The sequence below is a fragment of the Phycodurus eques genome, chromosome 13 (genome assembly GCF_024500275.1).
Source record: "Phycodurus eques isolate BA_2022a chromosome 13, UOR_Pequ_1.1, whole genome shotgun sequence".
In the NCBI taxonomy this organism is placed as follows: domain Eukaryota; kingdom Metazoa; phylum Chordata; class Actinopteri; order Syngnathiformes; family Syngnathidae; genus Phycodurus; species Phycodurus eques.
The window spans coordinates 12,404,405-12,429,018 of NC_084537.1; the positions used below are offsets into that span (position 1 = coordinate 12,404,405).

At 39.9% G+C, this 24,614-nt stretch overlaps 2 protein-coding genes and 1 non-coding gene across 3 annotated transcripts; all 3 read right to left on the minus strand.

Annotated features, from left to right (window-relative positions):
• Positions 1 to 51: 51 nt before the first annotated feature.
• On the minus strand, positions 52 to 125 carry trnan-guu (transfer RNA asparagine (anticodon GUU)). Its single transcript has one exon. It is a non-coding gene; the product is annotated as a tRNA-Asn (tRNA).
• A 471-nt stretch (positions 126 to 596) lies between these two features.
• Positions 597 to 12,180, minus strand: LOC133412135 (ceramide synthase 2-like). Its single transcript, XM_061695242.1, has 11 exons — positions 12,026 to 12,180; positions 10,643 to 10,813; positions 7,950 to 8,067; positions 6,954 to 7,072; positions 6,779 to 6,836; positions 6,652 to 6,702; positions 5,318 to 5,410; positions 5,099 to 5,227; positions 2,351 to 2,460; positions 2,113 to 2,266; positions 597 to 1,537 (listed from the first exon to the last, which is right to left on the minus strand). The coding sequence occupies exons 2-11, from the start codon at positions 10,807 to 10,809 to the stop codon at positions 1,328 to 1,330; spliced, it is 1,209 nt and encodes a 402-aa protein (XP_061551226.1). The 5' UTR covers positions 10,810 to 10,813; positions 12,026 to 12,180; the 3' UTR covers positions 597 to 1,327.
• Positions 12,181 to 14,512: 2,332 nt separating this feature from the next.
• LOC133411799 (cortexin-1-like) lies at positions 14,513 to 21,120 on the minus strand. The gene is made up of 2 exons (XM_061694490.1): positions 20,952 to 21,120; positions 14,513 to 16,934 (listed from the first exon to the last, which is right to left on the minus strand). Exon 2 carries the CDS (start codon positions 16,491 to 16,493, stop codon positions 16,218 to 16,220), a length of 276 nt encoding a protein of 91 aa, XP_061550474.1. The 5' UTR covers positions 16,494 to 16,934; positions 20,952 to 21,120; the 3' UTR covers positions 14,513 to 16,217.
• Between the last annotated feature and the right edge of the window lie 3,494 nt (positions 21,121 to 24,614).

The window sequence follows — 24,614 nt, forward strand, 5'->3', positions numbered from 1 at the left end:
ACCACACATTGACAAGAAGTCGAAAAAAAAAAAAAAAAAAATGAAACCTTTCGTCCCTGGGTGGGCTCGAACCACCAACCTTTCGGTTAACAGCCGAACGCGCTAACCGATTGCGCCACAGAGACGACAATGCTCTTATGACGCTGCTGTTAGTATTTAAACGCAAACAACAACAAACACCGGGGCTACTGTTAGCTTTTGCCTAATTGTATTCGTATGTATGTATATATTAACTTCTTAACTGCACGTCAAGCTAACGCTATTTGTGTTGCTTACATCGACGACATAAAGCATACATGTATCTTACGTCTGATTCTTTACGTACGTAGAGCTGTTCGTATTCTCAATTCCGTTCTTACGACACCGACGTAACCCGATTTTGTACGTAAAACTATCACTAGTTTGTTAAGTTTTTATTACAAAAAATACATTTAAAATAATAAGGTAAAACCCAAAAAAAGTAATCATTACCTTTACTCTTGTTGTTGGCCTGTTCGACTAACTTTATGTTTTAGCCTAGCATATAGGACGAATTGTAGCGCAACCAGTTACTATAAATTAAAAACACCCATTTTTCACTCACAATTCAAGTGTACTTCAGTGTTTCCCAACCTTTATTGAGCCAAGGCGCATCGTTTACATCAGGAAAACCCTCACGCCACACCAGCAAACAAAAAACGTCACGAGGCCTAAACTGTACACTGAAATAATGTTGACCTCGTCTCAGTATACTCACAAATCTACTTACTCAGTGTGAAGTCTGGGCCTGCTAGATGAACACAAAGATGTTATTCCGTTGTATTTTGCCATCTATTGGAAGAGCATCTAATTGTTCTGCCTAGCATTATACGCTGCTGGCATAGATAGATGAACAAAGATACATTTATTGTTGTTGTCGTCATATGGCAGCTCTTCCTTAAAGTCTGGTTCCATCAAACAACAACACATCGGTCTCAAAATGTTTTGAAACTTTCAAAAAAAAAGTATAGGCTACATACTTATAGCTGTAAAATTTTTAGGCAACATTTTTAAATACAGCTCTTGTATTGGCCCTCATTAGACTCTACAGATGTACAAGTACTGAATGTTGTGTGTAACTGACTTTTCCGCACAGGTCTGATATAGCCCAAATTTAAAACAGCAAAGATATTCCACTCGCATCTACTACTCTTCTAAAATATGCACAATTTGACTACACAGTATGAATTGAACAACAATTATATCTTGGAATGCATACCATCTCATGCTTTGCTATCGCTGGATTACGGATTGCCACAGTTTCTAAAGTGGTCTTGGTTATAAAAAAATAAAATAATAATAACGTCACTTAAAATCTCGACTGATCTTGACGCATTCTATCAACAATTGAAGCCCTGTGGTTGGTGAGATTATTAAGGACACAGTTGTTACTCAGTGGGGGTAGTTTGTAGTTTTGGGTGTCTTTACATCCCGTTTGACAATAATCTCCCCCTTGGATGTCTTCTTCTTTATCTTCCTCCAGCTCACTGTCTTCATCGCTGCGTTCATCTTTTTCCATCTGAGGGCAGAAGACAACAAAGTCTATGATATTTTGGATACATTTTGAATCATGTGTGAAGAAGAGCCTTAGTAGAAGTGCTATTTGTATGCTAAAATATTGCAATTCCTGTATGTTAGTGAAGTTGTGCAGTTTTTTTTTTTTAAACATAATCTCAATTTCTCCATTAACATGTCCAACTATAGTTGCATGAATACTTGCATGAAAAGATATTTTATTTTTAAATGTCCTATTTGATTGATTTTTGACTTGTCAGAAAAGCCCAGTTTCTGTCCTCCTTATGCCCGTTCAAAATGGTCAAATGTAGAGACAAAAGAATGAACACTTTTTAACAACTGCATTTTGAAACCGTTTCGAGAATTATTTCAAAACAGAACAAAGCTGCTGTTCCCAATTTTTATGAGAAATGTAAATGAGGGGGAAAAATCTAAGCCTGTCTGTAGTTAATTATTAACATTAACATTCCACTGTACAACAAAGGCTCAGGTTGAGAAATACACATTAACTCACCATTGAAAAAAATATTTCACCAACTTAAAGTGTGAAGATTAGAAATACGCAAAGATGAATCTCACCTTTCCTGTCAAGAATTTCGGGACCATCCTTAAGATTAAAGCAGCCCAAAAGACGTGAAGACCCTGCAGCACCATTAAGATGATGTTGAAAAAGTAGTAGCCAGCAAAAGGTTGGAAAGTCTCCATGGATAGTATTAGGGTAGTGTGGATGATCCTGGGAAATCGACGCAAAACGCAAATTATGCTTCACGTGTGATGTAGATAATATGTCTGAGAGAGAGAACAAAAAAGGACTTACTTGCTGGGAAAAATCACCAATCGAGTCAAAAAGAATACTGTAGTAAAAACCACAAACAGTATGTCACACACTTTCCTCCAGCCAGAGCCGTAGTTAAACATCTTGCCAGACTGCAAAGACGTCAAGGCACAAGATTATTATTATTATGTTCGAAACAAGGCCAAAATAAATAAGAAATACTCTATTTCATCACATAGTGCCTCAATTAGTTGCCTGTTACTTAAAACAAATAAATGAATCTCCCAAATCGATGCCTCCCTTTTCGCAACAGGAAAAAAGTCAGTACTGTATCTCAGTTGTTAGATTGACAGACATGAGTTACTACAGTGAATCCCCACCTTTTCTCAGTTTGCTATTCACAAATTCGCTTCTTTGCATTTACACCTGTGGAGCCTATCAGCTATTCACTTCAAAACTCACCTATTCACTTATGTTTTTTGTTTTTTTTTTCATGCCACAAGATGACGTCACAGCCATGGTTAATAGAAAAGTAGTCATTGATGTTAAAGAAGTGAGTGGTGCCCGCTGGCCCACTCCGGGGACCTTGACCTGGTCACCGGGTGGGAAGCTGGGGGCCCTGGTGCTGCCCCCGAGCCTGTGCCCTCCTCTTCCCTCTCCCTTGGGCACTCCGCCGCGGTCGTTGCCACTCTCTTGCTTTTGGGCTATGTGGAGACCCCGCCTGACTGCGAGGTTTATAGTAGGGTGTGGACGCCTCCCGTCTTGGAAAGTCCCGCTTCCCGTGCCCTCTTCCGGTCCCCGAGTGGTGGTCGGTGTTGGCGGAGGTTGGGGGCTGCCCCCCTTCTTCCTGGGTCTTCCAGCTGGTCGGGGCTGGTCTAGCCTCTTACTTCACACACTTATCACAATTGTATTATTCAAACTGTACATATTTCGCACTTTGGGCACATTCTCATCTCATTCAGGGTCCGCTGGGGGGCTGGCACGAGGCACGATGGGGCGGACGCCGGGCCGGGTCCCGGCACATCTGTGCTGGTCTCCGGTCTGCTCTGGCCTTCTCTGCCTGGCCGGTCCTCCAGTTTTAATGCATCATACACCCGTAAGTGGGGGAAGGGCATTGTCTGGCTGGAGAGGACACTTGTCCAGGTGTTCCAGCACTCCGGCCTCCTCTCTGGCCTGCCATGCCTTTCCCCTGCAGATTTCTAATGCGCCACATACTTTCACACATATTTTGGTTGGCCTGGGTGGGGGTGACGATTGCTCCGTTACCGTCTCGCCCCACCCCCACCAGTCTCCCCAATTTTAATGCACGACACCCCAGCACACACGATCATGGTACAAGGACAATGGTTGCCATAATAATAGGGTGGGTGGTGGGTATTCACATTTCGCTTGGCTTGATGTTAAATATATTGTAGAAGTTATCATTTATTTGTTTAGCTTGCATTAGATGACTCAGCGGGAATCATCAGAGAGAAGGACGTGGCCGGGACGTGGCAGGTGTTGGTCCCATGTTTTCACTTTGAAACCCTACCCTTAGTGTGTTGTGTCTTGTAGCTTAGTACGTTATGTCTTGTAAACTTAGAAACCTCCCTATTTCAAATAAATACAGGAGCGACGGGAGAGATTGTTTAGAGCGTGTTGAGAGGCTGTAATCTGAACAATCTCCCATCCGCCCTCCTCATGAGAAAAAGAAACCAGCGTCTTCATTCCTTTTGTGTCTATTTTTTATAATGTTGGGTAAGATAAATCCAACACTTGACATGGACTCGCTTTTGGCGGGCTGTGACCATTTTCGCGTGGCAGCTAGCTGTTGCATTTGGCCCTGTTGGTGGGTGGTGCCCGCATGCTCTCCGGGGGTGGCGAGTGGGGTGGTAGCAATGGGGTGCGCTGAATGAGGGATCGGGGGGGATTGGTCGTGGGGGGTTGTTGTCTGGTACCCTTGTCCCTCAATCTGGGACTGGTCGGGGCACTTCAGTTGGGATGGAGGACCGCCATGGGTCCTGAGGATTGAGTGGCGTCCCCCTGGGTGGGTCCCCCACAGGATGGGTTCGCTGGCTTGGCCCCCTCTTGCGGGTAGAAGTGGCCAGGCCCACCCTTCCTCGATGTGCCAGCACAGCAACTCCATACACCAGTTGACTAACATGCATGTGATGTGGGGTTCATTCACTAATACGTTCCATAGACATGCTATAGGCTTAAATTGCTTATGCTGGGACAACTAACAATAACACAGGTTGTATTAAGATATCAACTCACAGGTTCTTACAGGTGTTTAGACACTATAAAAGTGTCCCACTGATGAGTAGCACTGCCTTGCTTATTTCCCACATCCGGTCCTGCCCTGCTCTGCCCTTTTCTGTCTGACAGGTTAAAAAAAAAAAAAAAGTGTTTTGAAGTGACATATCTCGACTGTTTTAAGACCTTTGCTTGTCGGGGAGGAGCTAAGTTTAACCTGTGTTGTTACGAGAAGTTATGGAGAGTCTTGTTGTAAGATGAGCTTGAAATGATCTTTTGGGTTCATAGTTTGCAGTATGTTTGCAGTTTAAACTACTAATATAAGCAATTATAATAGTTTGTAGGATTTGTGTTATGCTTAGCTGTATTACATTGTGAAAAAAATGCATCATTACTTGAAATAAATTGTAATATACTGGTAACATTGTTGGGTGTTACACTACAAATAATAGACACCTCCCCCACCTCAATTTGAGTTATGTATTCATGGGAATATGGTAATAATAATACTCATTGTCCACAAAGGCAGTGTATTAGAAAAAAAGTGTGTGTTACTTCTAGCAGGATATCAGCTGAGTCATGGAGGAGCATGACCAAAGTGCCAATGCGAATGTAGTTGGCACAATAGGAGAAACTGAGCAGCAACACGGTGGCCAAATGGTGGATCACTTGTTCCTTGAAATCCTAGCCAAGAAAGTAGATTTTAAGAAACTTGGTATTCAAAGAACTAATAATGTATGCCAATACTTAATTATGAAATATGGAGTGACTCACCTTCCTCTTGATGTCTAGAGAGATTCGGAGAAGCAGGGAGCCGTAAAAACCAAGCTCCAGCATGTAGTACCAGTAATGAAGTCTTTGCATGGGCTGTGGAAGATTCAATGACATAACATGACATTGGCTGTGCACGCAATGAACAATTCATTAGGGACAACGACACAACAAAGAAGCACTGACCTACATTTGCAACCTCAATTCTAATAAGTGTTCCATGAAATTGTATTAATTTATTCCCGACTGTCTATTCTCTTCATTTTGTAGCGTTTCTTCTGGTTGCACTGGTTCCACTACTTGCATGTGGATGATTTTTTTCTTTTGTCCAATCACATTTCAACCTCTTTGGGTTGCCGTGTCAATCGAATCTGCTCACAGCCTTCAGAATCAGTCGTGCTGCCTGATATAAATAAGTAACAGAAAACACCTGATTTCAGTTGATGCTGCTGAGGATGGCCCAACCAGTTATTAGGTTTAGAGCGCCATTAGTTTTTCACACACATTGAATAGTTTTTTTTCTCCTTAATAAATGAAATCCCCATTTAAAAACAGCATTTTAAGTTCACTTGGGTTATATTTGTCTGATATTTACATTTGTTTGGTGATCTTAAACATTAGAGTGGGGATACGATGCAAAAATATAAGAATTTAAGAAGGGGGGTCAATACTTTTTCATGCCACTACAACTGTAAATTATATTGGCAAAATGACTTTTTCTTGAAGCAATCACATTTCTAATTGTCCTCAAAGGGACAGTGAGCTGGCCCCAGAGGACATCAGCATTTGTCCTGCCTCTGATTGGTTGTCAGAGCAAACCTTATTACTAAAAGAACACTTCTGTAGCAATCTGGACACATTAATACATTTAATTGTCAGCATCTCTACTAGGATATTTAGTTTTTTTGCTCTTTTTTTTTTTTTCTTCCTTTCTTCCTTCCGGTGATGACCGGTTAGCACATCTGCCTCACAGTTCTGAGGACCCGGATTACAATGCGGCCTCGTCTGTGTGGAGTTTGCATGTTCTCCCCGTGCCTGCCCAAAAACATGCATTGTAGGTTTTGTCATATCATCAGATCAATATTGTCTCGGAATTCCTCCAGATGATGTACATGGTACAGCTGTTTGGTGTTATATTATGTTTGTGTCGCAGCGGTTTGTTAGAGCAAAAGTTGTTACAGCCAAATTCGACAAGAAGGCCAAATTTGTAACAATCTTAATACATTAATAGCTGCCCTGCTTCCAGTACGTGTACTGGAAGCAGGTAGATGTGAGATTTTTTTCATTGGGAGTGTAACTTTGTTATGTTAACAGTGGACTGTCATATACCCACCCACCTGAACTGGATATTGCCTCCAGCATTCCCTGAGGTCCCAGAACCAGGGGGTCTATAGAAGAACCAGTAGTAATGAGGAATTATTTAGCTAGAAAACACAGTATATATTTTGAACTGTAAAAACTTACATGGATCAAACAGGCCAGCCCACCCACAAAGGCTGTTAGATAGAAAAAGAACCTCCAACTGTGAAAATAAACACAGCAGCTATTTCTGTTACTAAAATAAACTGTGAAAGATAATCTAATGTAAGCATATAAACACATACTGAGGATTACTGTAAAGGAAAATGTAATTACTCACGCCGCTTCGCCAAACTTCTTGGTTTGACACGGCTTGTCCTGGTGTCTCCGCAGTCGGAACCAGGTCTCGATTTCCCTCTGGCTTTTGCCGCACAGCGACATTAAATAAATGATGTCACTCTGGAATTACGACACAGAGGACAGTGAGCATGCTATTTTCCACATCAGTTCAACACAAAATGAATAAGGATTTGTAATAACAATGTTATTTGTGTAGCTTGACAATGTTGTCGAGGCATTCGCTCGCATTTTGGCTCGCAACACATAGCAACAAATTTGACCGAGCGACGGTCACCGTATGCTAACAATTAGCCGTATGCTAACAATTAGTTACCTATGTGCACAATTTCTGCACAGTAGGTGTGCCTAATGAATTCTATGGTGCCTATACAAGTGCTTTAATAAGGCGTGTCCTGATTAGGGTCCCAGGTGAGCTGGAACCTATCACAGTTGACTTTGGGCGAGAGGCGGGGTACACCCTGGACTGGTCGTCAGCCAATCACACTTAAACTTTTTTGAATCCAGTATAGTACATTTGTTAAGTTCAGTTCGGTTGTATTTAACTTTTAGGTACAATAAATGTAATAGTTTTGAATTTCTTATTTTAAAACATTTTTCTAGGTACAATTTTTAATTAATGTATATGTGCAATATATTTTAATTGAATCATTTTTTTAAGTACATTTTTTTTGTGTTAATGTTCAAGCTTTGCATGTTACTGTGGCTTACAATAATATTTAAAGTACTTTTTAGGAATAAAACCTCTTGTTTTTGATGCACCCTTGGGCCTACTACGCTGCTGTATTTTAATGTTGGTCAGAATGGTGGTACTTGGCAAGCTTTGTATTTTTTTAAGGTGGTACGCGGTATAAAATGTTTGACAGCCATTGACGTACTGAATACTGAGATTTTTCCTTGTTGTGTTACTCGTGTTTCCAATGGGAACATCAGAGAAACAATACAAAATGTATGAAAGGCCCATAATGGAGAGTCTAACCTGTGTCGGCCGCGTGCTGTGTTTTGTGTAAAACGACTCCAGTTTAGGGGAGGGGGTAGCAGTCACTTGCGGCCTATTCCTAACTCCTAAACATCTGCCAATGGGTGGGGCACAGAACCTAAGGGCAAGAAAAACAAAGCACACTTGATGTGATGACATGACTTAAGAATGTGGGAGAGTTAAGTTGTGTTTAGAAAAAAAATGGTGCTTACAGGCAAATGTCAACAAACTCAATATGTTTGATTGACAAGATCAGAGAGATGTGGTGGTGAATGTTTTAGATTGGTTTAATGATAAGACTATATTTCCGCTATAAAGTTGATATAAACCGTCTGCACACATTATGTAGTTGCACAAGTGTGCACATCCTCTTATAATTGGGGATGTGGCTGTGTTCAGAATTAACCAATCACAATTCAATTCATGTTAAAGTGGACTCAGCACTCAACTGCCACCAGTTAAAGTGCTAAAGTTAGTAACCCCAAATAAAGTTGATACTTTCTATTAGGCTTTTCCTGCCCTTTTTAAAATGCTTTCTAGCAGAAGCCGGAAGGTTTTGTGCTAACACTGAATATTAATGAGTACTTTTTGTGCTATTTTGAATATATATATATATATATATATATATATATATATATATATATATATTAAGTACAGTTCTGTTGTATTTAACTTTAGTATAGTAAAAGTGCTTTTTTGGGACTAAACCTCGGCCTCTGATTTTTTTTGGACTATTTTTAATGTTGGCCATTATGGTGGTACTTGGTGCTAAATATTTTTTTAAGTGGTACTTGGTGTAAAAAGTTTGTGAACAACTGCCTTATGAAAACATTTGAATCCAGTTAAAAATTACATCAGAATCAGAATCATCTTTATTTGAATGTGTTTTGCCTGATCCCTCTAAACAATGGTACAAATTCTGCCATGTTATTTAAACTTATGAACAAAACTGTATTTAATAACTATGAGACAAGTGCTATGTAATGTATAGCCCACCACTTGGTTTGACCTGCTCTAATATGATCTGCAAGCAGGATTCCATGGAATATATATATATATATATATATATATACTATAGAGTATAGCAAATCCATTCAGATGGCACAAAGCCTCTCTTGTTCTGGTCTCCAAAGATTTTCTCCCCTGGTGATAACAAATCTTGTTGTGAAAACACACCTGCAGCTCATCCTCCTAACCTAGACACGCGATCCCAATCAGGAAAGGGCGTGTGAGCTATGTCAACAAATATTTGTCACACGATAAGCTCATGCAAGGGGAATGTAAGCAATGGTTTACCTTCTGCTCGTGAAAAGCATGACGGTTGTTTACAGTCATTGTGCAAGCGGCTCCGTTTGGTGAGCCGCCCTGTTAAGCGCAGTGAGCACGAGGCATATGTGCCGTGTAGTGTTACTAGTGCAGCGCAGTAGTTTACTTGTAAAATTTCATTACGTATTAGTAGGCCAAAAGTGGCACTCGTAGTGGAAGTTTTTTTACTAGTAAGACACAGTTGTTTGACTTGTTGTTCTATATGTACTCTAAATTGTCTTTCAAATAAGGGAAACAAATGTAAGGGAGAAGAGAACAATGTTTTTCCATTACTTATGCTGCTTTTGGCCTATTAGTAAGACCTTAAACTGGATACTAAGATTATCAAATAAATGCTCATATGGCTTTGATATCCGTGACATCCAGTTTAAGTATACACTCTTTGTCCTCACTAGGAGCAAGACAAGTCAGAGCACTCGGAGAACAACTGTCTGACGTCATGTTTTTCCCTTTAATGCATGACATTTTTGCACACTAGTAGAACAACTTTGGCATACTAGAAGGACAACCATATGTTACTATTGTGGCAAAACTGTGCACAAGTTGACCTTTGTGAGATACTAGTACTACTGCTGAAGCGGTAGATGTTAACTAGTACAATTTCAAATGTCACTAGTAGTACGAGTAGCACGCAGTTATCAACAACTGCACACTTTTGTCTTACTAGTAACATGTACAATGGTTGTCCTACTAGTATTCCAAAGTTCCACTACTCGTGAGGATAAATAGTGTACTAGTACTTGGACCTTAAACTTGATATCAAGGATATTGAATAACTGCTCAAATGGGTGTTACCAGTGCAGCACAGTAGTTAACTAGTAAGGTGAGTTAATTATTTAGTAATGTACTACTAGTAGTTGTGTACTAGTCAGACAAAAGTAGCACTAGTAGTGGGGTGTAGCATTACTAGACATTCATCCTCCAGCAGAAGGTCGAACTAGTGGGTCATGTAGCCGTCTTACTAATATAACAGAGAGGTCGTTGTGTTTAGAAATGTCATAGAGTAGTGGAAAAAAATGTAAATAATAATAATAATAATACATTTATTTTATAGAAACAAAATAAAACATGCTAGGATAAAACATAAGAATAAGAACAAAAAATAAGACAAAGACAGGAATAAAAGAGGTCAGATTTACACATTAAAAGCAGTTCAGAATAGGTGGGCTTGCAGTTGGGATTTGCAGGTGGAGATATCTGAACAGTCGCATGGGTGTTTTGGGAGCAGCATGTACAGTAGTATGACAATTGTTCACCTAGTGCGCTGAATTGTTTTACGAGCGAGGGCAAAGTGCTGACTAGTACATGGACCTTAAGCTGGATATCAAGGAGATCGAATGAATGCCCCAAACGGCTTTCCATCGTACCGCTCAAACACATAACGCAGGACCACAAAGCTCAAAGCGATGGGCACTGCTACGAGGAGGTCTCTGGGGAGCGGGCGCTCCCAGGGGGCCAGCTGGTCCATGTCCTCCCAGGTCACACCTGAAGGAAGCCAGTAGTCCTGTCGCCACACGTCAGGCAGCAGCTCCATTTTGCTGGGGGTGGAGATTTGATTGTAGTTACAGTCGTTTCCAGCCATTGAGAATGATCCATTTACTACTAAAAATGGATCATCTATCTATGCCAGTGACGTATTGTGACAGGCAGAACAATTAAATGCTCTTCCACTAGATGGCAGAAGGTACAATTAACCTCTGCGTCGAACTGACGCCGTGCTTTGTGTCCACGTTTCACACTGCGTTAATAAACGTGTGAGTAAATACAGACGAGATCATCATTATTTTAGTACTTTTTGTGACATTTTTGTATGGTAGTGTGCCACGAGATGTTTCTATAACGTCAGATTAGCTGTATGTTAATGACCAGGCTATATTGACTAATCAACGTCCACTGATTGCTATTTTAACGATTCTAATCACTATTTGTAGTCCAATTATCACTGAGTCTCAGTTCTCTAACACAAAAAGTCATAAATTAGTATGAGTTTGTTCATGCTTCTTGAATTTCACTGAGGTAGACAGTGTGACTCATGTACGTATGAAGCCCTTCAGATTGGAGTTTGTCACAATGAAAACTAGTAGTATCCTGCGTACAATAATGGTTTGTGGGCATGTATGAAGCACACAAAACAACAACAACATGACAACTGGAGCAGCAAAAACAGATCAAATCAACGACACATTCTAGATGCATCAGCAAGAAACAGACAAATGTGCAAAAAGTGGTATCATGTAGGGAGCAAAGTTGTTTTTATTGTTCATGAACACAACATGTATCGCTATCAATAGTTGAAAACGCACTTAACAAAATAGCTTTTTTAGTGTAATCCACATTCACACAAATGTGATTATTATCATATATTATTTTTCATTTTAAATTTTAATATTGCATTATCCATTATTTGAATGTTACTTAAATGGCAAGGTCATCAATACAAGCTAGAAACGCACTTGGCAACATGCAAATTTGATTTGTTTCATTCTTGAGTAAACTGCATAAAAGTAAAACGTAAAATATATAGTCTCAAATATGAAGAATATCCATTAAAAACACAGATTACGCAAGTTACGTCCACGAATGCACGAAGTTATAAACCATGTAACTCAACAAGCCCCGGTAACCTGAAGTACATCATTGTCTTGATTTATAAGATGCTGTACGTGCACTACACGCAACACGTTTACAAAGATCACTTACGACGCGCAAAATTAGCTTCAATTTAACTGTCAAATATGTCAGCAACTCACCTGAGTGCTATGTGACGCTCAGTTGTGGGGACACAGGTAGAGAATCCACAACAGTCAATTCCTCTCGTGTTTGGCGTCTGATGCTTGTTTCTCTGCTGAGTCCGAACAACCACACCTGCGCGCGCGCACAACAAGTGATGAATCTTGAAAACAAGTGATGAATCCGCACACACACGGGCGCCACTGACTGGCCACGTGTCAGGTTACCTTCCAGAACAGGAAGTGACAAATGCCATCTTCAAAATAAAACACACGTGGCCGTTTGGAAAATAAGAATAGGACAAGTAAAATACATTTAATCGACAATGACTTAACTTCCGGTTTGTTGTGGTTCTAAATTTCCTACTCTGCCGTGTAGAAAGAGTTGCTAATTAAAAAAAAAAAAGAAAAAGAAACACCTCAAAGATCACTTGTAGTAAAATGCAGTGAGTGTGCTGCCTCCGTGTGTTTTAACATTCAATTATGTGTTTAATTTGCTGAATTTGGCATTCAGCAAAGATTCATAGATTAAATACTGATGATACAATTAGACAAACCGGTCGCATTGTTGATGGATAAATGGATGCAGGTAGGTACATAGGGAGACAAAGATCTTGGGTTGGGTATAGGTCGCCAGGTGACTGTATGATAGATAAGACAGATAAGACGGATTGATTGATTGATTGATTGATTGAGTGATTGATTGATTGATTGATTGGAAAATGATATCTGATAGTCTTAAATTCCAGTTAAGGTGATACATTATGTACTGTAGGAATTGAGAAGGAAAATAATGTATTCTACAGTTGAATTGTTGTGGGGCAGGAAGTAAGACTTAAGCAAACAATAGCAGGAAGCGCTCAACTGGAAATGATTACATTTCCTTCTGGTACCTTTCATGCAAAATGTTCTGCTTCTCTTTATTTATTATGGTTTAAAATGAGTGTGAGCACAAAATCAGAAGGTTAGATAAAAGAGAGGCATACAAGTATTCTTGTCCCCCCTGCTGACACCATTATTTCTCTCTCTCAGCATATTGTATTGTTGCCAGGAGACGAGCTGAGCGTAGATAACATCACTACTGTCTTGCAAATGAGCTCCTCTTTGTCAAACGCATCGGCCAGGTAACCTGTTTGCTATTTTCGAAGGATCCAGTGTGTATGTTGGCTAAGCGCACACAAAACAGAAAATAATTTGCATTGATTTCAATGGATCCAGTGGGTTGCTTACGTGTGTGTGTGTGTGTGTGTGTGTGTTTGTTTGTTTTGCATTCATGTGGGTTCATTTGGGGAAGAGGAAATAAGAACATTTGATTTTGCGTATTCAGGCAAGCCCCTGGCTGGCTTGTGTGTCAGAAAAACAACAACAACAACAACAGAAAAATAGATAGGTCTGTTGACATATTTGATTAAAAAGTTATACTTCAACTTTTTTTTTTTTAACAATTTCTGCCATTCATGTGAAGTGATGAGATGTCACCTGATTTGGCCTTTACTTAAGAGTATTTGCACATGTGTGAGCACAGTGTTTGTTTGTTTGTGAGACAGGGCTGAGAAGTACGGAAGCCTTCGTTGTAAATAATAAATTGGAGCCACTGCTCAAATCTATGATGTTCATTTCCTACACTAATGAGGGTTGATGTTTTACGATTCAAGCATCAGTGGCCACCACATAATGTGCAGAGCCACGGTTCTCAAAATGGGGCTACTTTCCAATGAATGATTATGTGGTATCGCTTCTTTTTTTGTGTGTGTGTACCTACATATGGGGACTGGCCAATAACTCACATTTTTTATAGACCATTTTAAAAATCAAGCACAGCTAAAACAAAGTGCTATACATTTTTTAAAAATGAAAATAAAACATAAAACAGAACAAAATCAATAAGAAATATTCTTTTTTTTTAAATGACACTTTAAAAACATAAAACCAGTCGGTGTCATCGAAACACTTCTGTAGCCCCTCCGTTGTGTTTTAGCCCAAACAGTGCTTATGATGGCTGGCTGCTGTTCCACCGGCGGCCTGTTGGTGGCCTCGATGTGTTTCAACTTGTGGTCAGATTCCCCGAGAAGGCAGAGAAGAAGAATCGTATGCGCCGTTTTCTCTCTCTCTCTCTCTCTCTCTCTCTCTCTCTCTCCCTCGCTATTGTTTCCTCAGATAATATTAATTCATAAATGGTTGCACTCTTGTAGTTCTCAAAGTGTCCAGATGTTGTCGCAGCGCACCACTCTGCTCACCTAAATTATGATGAGAATAGAACTACAAATTCGGAAATAGGGAAATAAAATCCACCAAGAAGCTAAGCAGAGACAGTGAGTAGTGAGTTGTAGCTCCAGTGTGTTTTTTTCACTTGGAAAACAAAAACAAAAACAGCGCTACTGTTTTTACTAAACTGGTTTTATTCTTCATGTAGGAAACACATTCCATTGCAAAAAAAAAAAAAAAAAAAAAATTAAAAATTAAAATTTAAAATAAATTTAAGAAATGATCTTTTAGGATCACATTGCATATAGGGCTCAAAGGGCAGAAGAGTTTTTACAAAACAAGGGGTACAAAATAGTTGTGGCAACAACACATGGTCTCATCTCTACAGGCACTGTTGAACATATTTGGCTGGTGCACTCACTGAGGACGAGAAAACTGAGCACGAGAAAAACTGAGGACGAGAAAAACAGGATTGGACGACTGGCTTACATACTTTTAAAGCCATCACTATCTCACCTGAAAATTTCATTAGGTACACCTGCACAACCTAATGAAATCCAATATTTGAATGTTTGCCAAAAGTGAACATTGTGTCTTTTTGCAAAGATAACATTTTCAATCCAGCTCTGGTATTACATCTCATTAGATTGTGCATCCATTTTGAACATTACAGGCCACTTAAATGGACTAGCAAAACCATAAACGATCGTCACGCATCATAAACTGTACATTTTATAACAGCAATCAGGGAAATTACAGATAGAAAAGCATCGCATTAATGGTGCACTATTTGGTCAATAGAATTCTACCTGAGCGTCACCTGAACAGTCCACGTTGAAACTACAGCTATACAAGTTATACATCGTAGAGAATAGTTCCAGTATGAACTTCAAATACAACATATTTTCATGTGACTTGCTTAAAATTGCCTAATGACTGATGAGGCCAGTGTTTTTTTTGTTGTTTTTTTTTTGCACAAAGTGCGGCCTAAAAAAATGTTAAGTGCCATTATAATTAACATTAAAACGCAGTCGCGTAGTAGGCCCATGTGCTCACGAAATTTAAAAGAAGTTTTATTCCGAGAAAATTCTATTTGATCTTACTGTAAACTACTAACATTATGCACTGTTTGAACATTTAAACTGCGCTTCGGAATATGACACTTTTTTAAAAATTAAATAATGATTTAATGAAAATGTATTGCACAAAACCTTTGAACTAAAAAAATTATCAAAATAAATGTTTAAAAACAAACAGTTTTTAAACAGCAAATGCAAATGTATTGAACTTAAAAGTTATAAGTTAAAGTTAATGCAACAGAACCGTGCGTTGGCAGTGATTCTTTCACATACAGTACCACTAGAGAGAGGCCCTGTACCCACGGAATTAGACTGTTGAGTATGTTTGGGCATGAATGAGGATGGGTTGTTATTATTATTATTATTATAGAGCAAAAGATGAGCACACAGGATTAAAACCCTATTTAAAAAAAATAATAATAATGTATCCTTGTCAGAGTACAAACTTTCACCCTGACAAAATATGTATTTGTTCTTGTAAAGTCTAAAAAATTAAAATAATACAACTTTATTGTAAATAATATTACTTTTTTTTTCAATAAAACTACAAATCTATCATAACATTAAGAGTTTTGAAATTTACCTGGTAAATATGACACTTCCCCCGTTAAACTTTGACTTGTATATCATAATATTTTAACTTGGAAAAATATGCCTTTTTTTTGCTGAAATATGAATTTGTTATAGTTACATTATGACTTTTCTATCAAAAATAGGCAACTTGTTAATTCATATTGCATTTAGTTATACACATGGTAGTTATGTTTAACTGGCGTTAGGATTGTGAGGGGGTCTTTGGACAAATTTCTCTCCTGGACTGCTTTGTACACTGTGCAATTGCAATAAAGATTAAAATTATCTTGAAAATGGACTCCTGAATGATATGATACAACAGCTCCAATTTGTCTCATCTGCACCATTTGTTGCCTTCACACCAATGCATAATCAAACTGTCCTCTGTCCAGACCCTCTTTGTGGTCTGTCCACGACGACGCCGGCATGCTGCTGTAGGGGTCCAGCAGGATCCGCACGCAGCGGACCAAGAGGAAGAGCAGCAGGAGCACCAGCAGGCCCACGAAACACAGAGCCGTGGCCTGCTCGGGGTGTCCCGCCATGGGCTGGAGCACCGTGGGACCCCTGGCGAAGCTGGGCGGCGCCGGAGAGGAGAGGTCGTAGTCCACGACCCAGTAGTTGGTGTAGCTCATTTCTTTACGGTAAACGCAGTAATATACCAAAATGTATTCAGAAATAGTGGCAAGTCGTGTGCATGGTGATCTCGGGGACTATGTCTACCAAGTCACATAATGAAATGGCCCACTAAACTCAGACTGTTTCCACAAGAGGGCAAAGTGATTAGGAGCACAAGCTAATGAGCCTTCTGCTGTGCTCATCAGCAAGTCGAGGCATGCTCGGAGAGGCCTACATGGAATCTACACAACCTTCCTTTTCATACATGATGAGCAATAATCATGACAACTCGTCATCCAAGGGCAGCACAAGTCAAAATCTCACTGCGGTGAGTGGGTGTAAGTGGAAGAAAAAAAAACAAAAAAACTCTTTTTGCACATATTTCTGTGGCTTGAATTGTTTTGTTATGTTGCACTGACGAAGAGTGTCTTCATTTGCAGAGTCCCGCCACTGGATGCCTGAAAAAAAGAAGCAAATTATCAAACATCCATCAGACCGATGCACCAAATGGCAAAGTTTTTTTCTTTCTGAAAATGGGAATTTTCTATTGATTACAGAACTGTAACTAAACTGCAATGTTAAAAACTTTACAACATTAGGCGAGTGGGACAGTCAGAAACCTAAATTGTAATATTTGCTTCATTAAATTGTATTAATCTATTCCAAATAGTCTTTTGTATTTATTTCATAGCGTTTCGATTAGCTGTACTGCTTCCAGTAGTGTATGTGTATGGTGGATTTTTTTGTCCAATCAGATTTAAGCCTCTGTGTTGCCATGGCAAGCTAATCTGCCCTGGGCCTTCAGAACCAGTCGTGTTGGCCAATGTAATTGAAACTATTTTAGCAATGGGACTGTCAGATTTTGAATTTGTTCTCACAAGGGCAGAGCACTGGCCCTCGGTGACATTAGTATTTACCTGTCCTTTGATTGGTTGGACAAAGTAACATTTTTGGATAATAGTGATGATTTCTATAATTGTGACATAATAGTGGTGGAAGTCAGGTAGATCCCCATTGCTAAAAATTTGCATAGAATACATCAAAATGAAAAAAGGGGATGCTCACTACAGATGTGTTTTGCTAGTCGAACTTGGGTGGGACAGGTTTGCTCAAAGAACAGATTTGGGAATAAATTAACAATATTTCATATAGAAAATATTAGAATTTGGGTTGCAAATACAGATCGGTGCTTGTGATGCAACATGTGCCTAAATAAATGGCAAGAGCCACGCTGTCTGTCCCTGCCCCGAACTGGAGCCCGGCAAAGCGCAAGCTAAATAAATCACACCGTGATGACGGAGGAGAAAAATGCGCAGGAGACCCTTAGAGAGCTTTGCAGTTGCGGAAACACTCTCCGTAAACTCTTTAATGGGCCATGCATGGAGTGAAGAGACATTTTCTGGGATGCAGGGTGCACTTCGCAGTCAGCACATTCTATTCCAGGAGGCTTTGTCTTCCTCTTTCACTCACACACACTCAAACACACACACTCTCACTCTCACTCTCTCTCTCTCTCTCTCTCTCTCTCTCTCTCTCTCTCTCCATCACCAACACTCCAGTGATCCTTGCAAAGACACATTGATAGCTCTCCACATGATGGGACTAATGGGCCCGGCGAAGCTTTAACAGGCAACTCGAAGGTATCTTAGGAAAATAAATGGCCTGCTTTAGGATTAATTATCTAATGGACCACAGTTAGATCAGGTTCACTTGATGCGCGAGAATGCAACAGAAAGCTAAATGATCGCAGCAGCCTCGTTAGTCAACAGGAAGTGTAAAGTTTACACAACAATCGTAAATCAGCAGGCATTCACCACTTTGAAACAAAGTTGCTAGTGAAAATCCATCAATAAATTAGTTCACAACAACTTTAGAGTTGATGTGTAGCTAGTACATCCACAGCAATCATTTCAATCGGACCGACAATCTCCAGAGTTGGAAGACATTCAAGAACTCTTCAGGATTTTTTTTTCAAACCAGCCTGCCAGAAAATCAACATTGACACCAAAGTTGCTGTTCGTACCAGTGGTGGAAAGTACAGGAGTCCAAGACATTACAGAGTGAATTCAAAGATTCCCCCCCCCCCCCACCCCCACCCCTCTAAATATATTATGTATGTCTGCAGATAATTGCTGCAAACATGCACAAAGACTGAGAACTACTGAATGTAGTACTTGGTTGTGGAGATGTAGCGTTAAACTGTTTATCACCATTTCAGTTTTCCAGATTTTGTTTTGCGGAGAGTGACTAAATCTGACCCGCCTGACACACTTTGTAGTCCAGCACGAGTCCCCCCTCCCCCACCCCTCCACTAATTTAGAACATGAGCACCTTTGTTCGCATCTTCCCTTTGGATAGTCAGTTGCCGTGGCCGCTTTAGAGCGCCTCGTTGTCGGCTGTGAGTGCACCCACATCACAGGAAAAAAGCAGAAGAGCAAAGGGAAAAACAAAAGTCAGAACAACAATCAGTGTGAACCAAGGCTTCAGGCTGGCGTAACAGCTTTAGAGTGCCTCGTTGTCACGATGTGGAAAAGCCCCGTGATGACCCGGTGTGATATTTTGTAAGATACTTTACAAAATTGCATCCATTTTTCCAGGTTGTAGAAGTGTTATTTCAATTGACAATTGACAGTTGAGCAGGGCGTGGTTTCAGTGCATCCAGCAGACATGCCCACAGCGTTTGAGAGTGGAGACAATGTCTTGATTTTTCACAATTTGGAAGCCTTGTTTTATATACTTCCCAATACTTTTAATCATTCAAATTTGGCAGGGTTGTTAACAACACTCTTCTCTGTGGTGGGTCAAATTTAGAAATGTATTTTCACTTGGGAGGTACTTTAAGTAGATTTTCAAGTATCTTACTGTAGGTCTATTGATTAGTTGGGGGGGGGGGGAATAAGCCAAATGATGCTGGAGGAAAAATTATAGGCTGTAATGATAAGATGCCACACTGAAGAAAATTTAGTAAAAGAAGATTTGACTGGGCAAAATTTCTTTAAAAAATCTTAAAATACTGAAACTTATCTAGCTCCACAAAACACTGATGTCTTAAAACGAGTGTATTGATACTACCTATGTCTAAATTATGGTATTTCTTATTTTAAGATGAATATATCTATAACCGGCAATAATAGAGCGTCAGCCTCACAGCTCTGAGGACCGGGGTTCAACCCCCGGCCTCGCCTGTGTGGCGTTTGCATGTTCTCCCCGTGCCTGCGTGGGGTTTATCAGGGCATTCCGGTTTCCTCCCACATCCCAAAAACATGCATTAATTGGAGACTCTAAATTGCCCGTAGGTGTGACTGTGAGTGCGAATGCTTGTTTGTTTGTATGTGCCCTGTGATTGGCTGGCAACCAGTTCAGCGTGTACCCCGCTTCCTGCCCGAAGATAGCTGGGATAGGCTCCAGCACGCCCGCGACCCTAGTGAGGAGAAGCGGTTCAGAAAATGGATGGATATATCTATAACCAGGAAACAAAATCTCAAGCTGCCCAGTAAAAAGACATATCTTGGCATACAAAGAACAAGCATATTTTGCCTTGATTTGAGATGTCTAATTTTGGTTACATTTTTTTTTTTTTTTAAGTGTATAAACAGACAAACATTTACACTTACATAAACCCACACTGCTTGCACAAAAGTCAGGTGAGTGTACACCATCAGTGACTGTTAGGAGAATATATTGAAATAATTATGAACACTTGGAACACATAGTTTTAATAATAAACAGGCTTACAAGCAGATCTACTTTCAGCTAGCTAAAATGTTAATTCTTGTTTAACATAGCAGGGTTGTACTTTTTACCAAAAATATTTTTAAATAGTAAACAAAATGTTTCTCTCCATGAAAAATGAAAATATTTAACTCTGACGTAAAAACCGATAAACACAATTATGAGCGGGTGCCCACACTTGTGCAACCACATTATCTCCGTTGATATTTTTTAAAGTTCCCTCTCGAAAATATATTTGAAAAAAAATTAAATTAGTTGTACAGGTTATAGGCCACATTAATGGTGGGGAAAAGTTGTGAAATTATATATATTAGTCTCATTCTTTTATAGCACAAAACTCATTTGAACAGAGGTTTGTAAACTTTATAACCACAAATAGATAGATAGATGCAGTATTCACATATAAACACTCATATTAATGATATAGAAACAACCAACAAAGTACAGTAAAAACAAATACGAAGAGCAGCGTTGAGGAGGAATTCAAAATAAATTTAAATCTAAGTAAAAACTAAACATTAAGATGTTGGGAAGTTAAAAGTAGTCTAATTATGCTAGAGTAATATTTGTACAATTAATGCAAAGTGTAAAGTATAATATTATTGACAGGGATATCAATGATAAAAGTGTAATTTCTCCGCAGTGGTGTTTCACCCTGAAAGCTTCCCCTGTCCATTTTAAAAATCTTAGCAATTACAGTATCTGTGCTATACAATGCAGTATCCTTAGATATGAGAACTTACCAGTGTCACTATGGAGGAGATTCGCTGATGTCGGTGTTCAGAAGCTCGGCCAGTTCCCGGTTCATTCACCCCACACGCATGAACCTCCTTTCACCTCCTGCAAGGAACCTCCTCTGCTGTGTCGGGGGATTTAAGTCTCCTCACTTTGAGGGATCCGGCCCACCTCCATCCAGCTCTCTCCCTCTTCCTCCTCCTCCTCCTCCTCAAGAGTTTCCCCTCTTTTTATTTGTTCGACTACTAATCTTTTACTCTCAAAGAGTAAAGCGCCGAGAGCAGACTGAAGCTTTTGCATTATGTAAGATGAAGGCAGCCACCACTCACATCCTGTAAGACCAGTGTGGCTTTATTGGTGCTCAGTGCAGTGTAGTAATCAAAAACCAATAACAGTACAAGTACAATTCCCTTTAGGAAAAAAAAGAACAAAAAAAGAAAAAAGAAACCAGGTTGACCTAATGTACGCTGGGAAGTCAACTGAGAGCAACTTGTGCTCAGTTTGTAACTATGTAAAAGTAACTATGTAAATGTAACAGCAACAAGTGTGAGTAACCAAATTAAATTAAGCAAATGCGTGGAAAAACCTACTAGAACATCTGAATTTTATTTGGGGTTAGTGAGAGGCACTTTCAATGGTGGCAGGTGTCTGCTTACTCCCATTTAAAATAAGTTTGAATGCGAAATGTGGAACAAACACATGGAGCAGCCAACGATGTGGTCTAAGCAAAACTCCACTGTGAGACCTAATTAATTGGCACTATTAACACTGTACGAACACAGGGATGGATTGCGTGCAGGTTCACGTCAACACGTCCCCCACTGGAGGCCTCCCATAAGGTTTAATTAATTGTCAGGTGATTATAACAGTATCCTAAAGGACAGTCTGATCAAATCACAGCGAGCGTCTCTCCAGCTGGCTGCCCACTGAGCATGTTATTAAACGCCGCCTGACTGCGAGCTTATGAAAGTAACTGAATCCTGCTATGCTCATTGGTTGGGTCAGGCGGTCAAACTGGGCTGCAGACTCATGCAGAGAAAACATGGGGCCATGACACTTTTCAAGTTTTAGTCTCTTCTCTTTTTTTCTACCACCGCCAAACATCTCCAGTTGGTTCGAAATGCTGCCGCTCGCCTCTTAACTGCAACACGTACGACTTCTTTTCTGGGCTCCCTCCACTGGGTGCCTGTGCACTTTAGAGTTCATTTTAAGCTTCTGCTTTTTTTGTTTTCAAATCTCAAAATGGTTTTGCCCCACCTTACCGCTCTAAGCTGCTCAATCCTCCTGGATGTACTGAAGTCTAAACAGAAGCTCAGGGTGGATATGGCCTTTTCTGTCACTGCCTCTAAACTATGGAATGACCTCTTGGTGCACATGATGTTATGTTCTTATGTTTGATTTCATTTACATACAGAACTGTGTTTCAGCTGCAGTTGTTTTTAAAGGGATCTATGATCTATTTTATTTATTTATGTATTTTTAATGCCAGATTCTGAAGTAGTCTTGTGCCAAACCCTCCATGACCTGCATTGGCTCAAATTGGTGCTTACTAAAGTAACAAAACACCAAATATTTTCAGGCAAAGCAGCAAGTGAAATGAGATCAAAAGAAGACAAGTAACGCTCCAGGAAATTCAAATTGTCTCCAACATCTACTTACATAATGTGATGTTACCATTTTATAGAGCGCTTTTGCCTTAAGTCGCATGCAGCACAGAATGGGTTTTACAGTATATACTGTATGTATATGAGTGGGATTGTGGCCCTAAGAACATGCTGTAATAAGTAAAGATTGCACTGCCTGCAGCTTTTATTCAGCCAACCTTCTTCATTCAGTCACAACACTTGTGTCCTCAGGCTTGCAGAACACTGCCTCAACAGCAAAAAGCTCTTACTTCACATTGTACTTGTAGTGCTCTCACTGTAAAGTTACGTGATACGAAATGCTCCGTTTGTTCCCGCAATCAGTCACAAGCATAGAAAGACTTTGTAAGGAGAGGTTGCTCTAAGGACGTATGCAGCCATTCATCACAACAGACAGCTCTGGGATGAGCTCCCGTATATAACGGCCCTGTGTGTGAATCTAGTAGCACACGTTGTTAAAAGCCTGATTAATCATCCCTATACAGTACTACCAAATCCATAGGTTTATCAAGCCGTGTCAAAGGCTGGATCCATAAAACCTGTCAGCTTTGAAATGAGAAAACCAAAAGGCTGCTCAAATCTACACACAGCGTGCTGTTTAATGTTCTCTGGTAGAGTAGACGCAAAAACAATGCTTAGACTGCTGACTCTAAATGAGCTTGAAAGACATAAAAATACCTTTTTGTACCACTCAGATTTAATATTGACTGTACACTTTATCGGTATGCCGAGTCAAAATTGACCGAGATTCAAGAATACATTTTAAGTGCCTCCGTGAGCATCTTGAAACTGCACATTACAAACATAAGACATTGAACACAATGTTGGAATTTTTACGTTAAAAAGTTATTTTAATTGTTTCTCATGTAATATTCTAATTTCTTGACCTGGTAAATTGTAGCTTTTCATGAACTGTAAAACAACATTAAAAAAAAATAATAAAATCATGAAATATTTCACTGTGTGTAGTGAATCTTAAATGTAGCCCTATGGGGGGGGCAAAAGCCAGTGCAAACTGTAGGCCGGTCCCAAGACCAGCAGAGGGTTGCGTCAGGAAGGGCATTCGGCTTAAAACTTGACAGGAAAATCTCGGGATTTGGTTGACATGATGATTAGGAGAAAGGCTGATATATTGTGTGTCCAGGAGACCAGGTGGCAAGGCAGTAAGGCTAGAAGTTTAGGGGCAGGGTTTAAATTATTTTATCATGGTGTAGATGGGAAGAGAAATGGATTTGGGGTTATTTTAAAAAGAAGAGTTGGTTAAGAATGTCTTGGAGGTGAAAAGAGTATCAGATTGAGTGATGAGGCTGAAACTTGAAATTGAGGGTGTTATGTATAATGTGATTAGTGGTTATGTCCCAAAGGTAGGATGTGACCGAGAGGTGAAAGAGAAATTCTGGAAGGAGCTAGACGAAGTAGTTCTGAGCATCCCAGACAGAGAAAGAGTGCAGATTGTAATGGACATATTGGTGAAGGAAATAGGGGTGATGAAGAAGTGATGGGTAAGTACGGCATCCAGGAAAGAAACTTGGAGGGACAGATGGTGGCAGACTTTGCAAAAAGGATGCAAATGGCTGTAGTGAACACTTTTTTCCAGAAGAGGCAGGATCATACGGTGACCTACAAGAGCGGAGGTAGAAGCACGCAGGTGGTTTACATCTTGTGCAGACGATGTAATCTGAAGGAGGTTACTGACTGTAAGGTAGTGGTAGGGGAGAGTGTGGCTAGACAGCATACGATGGTGGTGTGTAAAATGACTCTGGTGGCGGGGAGGAAGATTAGGAAGACAAAGTCAGAGCAGAGAACCATGTGGTGGAAGCCGAGACAGGAGATAGGCTTACAGGGAAAAGGATGACACGCTGTGGTGACCCCTAAAGGGACAAGCCAAAAGGAAAAGAAGAAGTGTAGTGAATCTTAACATACGAGTTTCACGTTTTGAATTGAACTTCTGAAATAAACTGAGATTTTACCAATAGTCTAATTTATTGATTGTATATGCAAAGGTCAATATTCACAAAGTGTAAACAA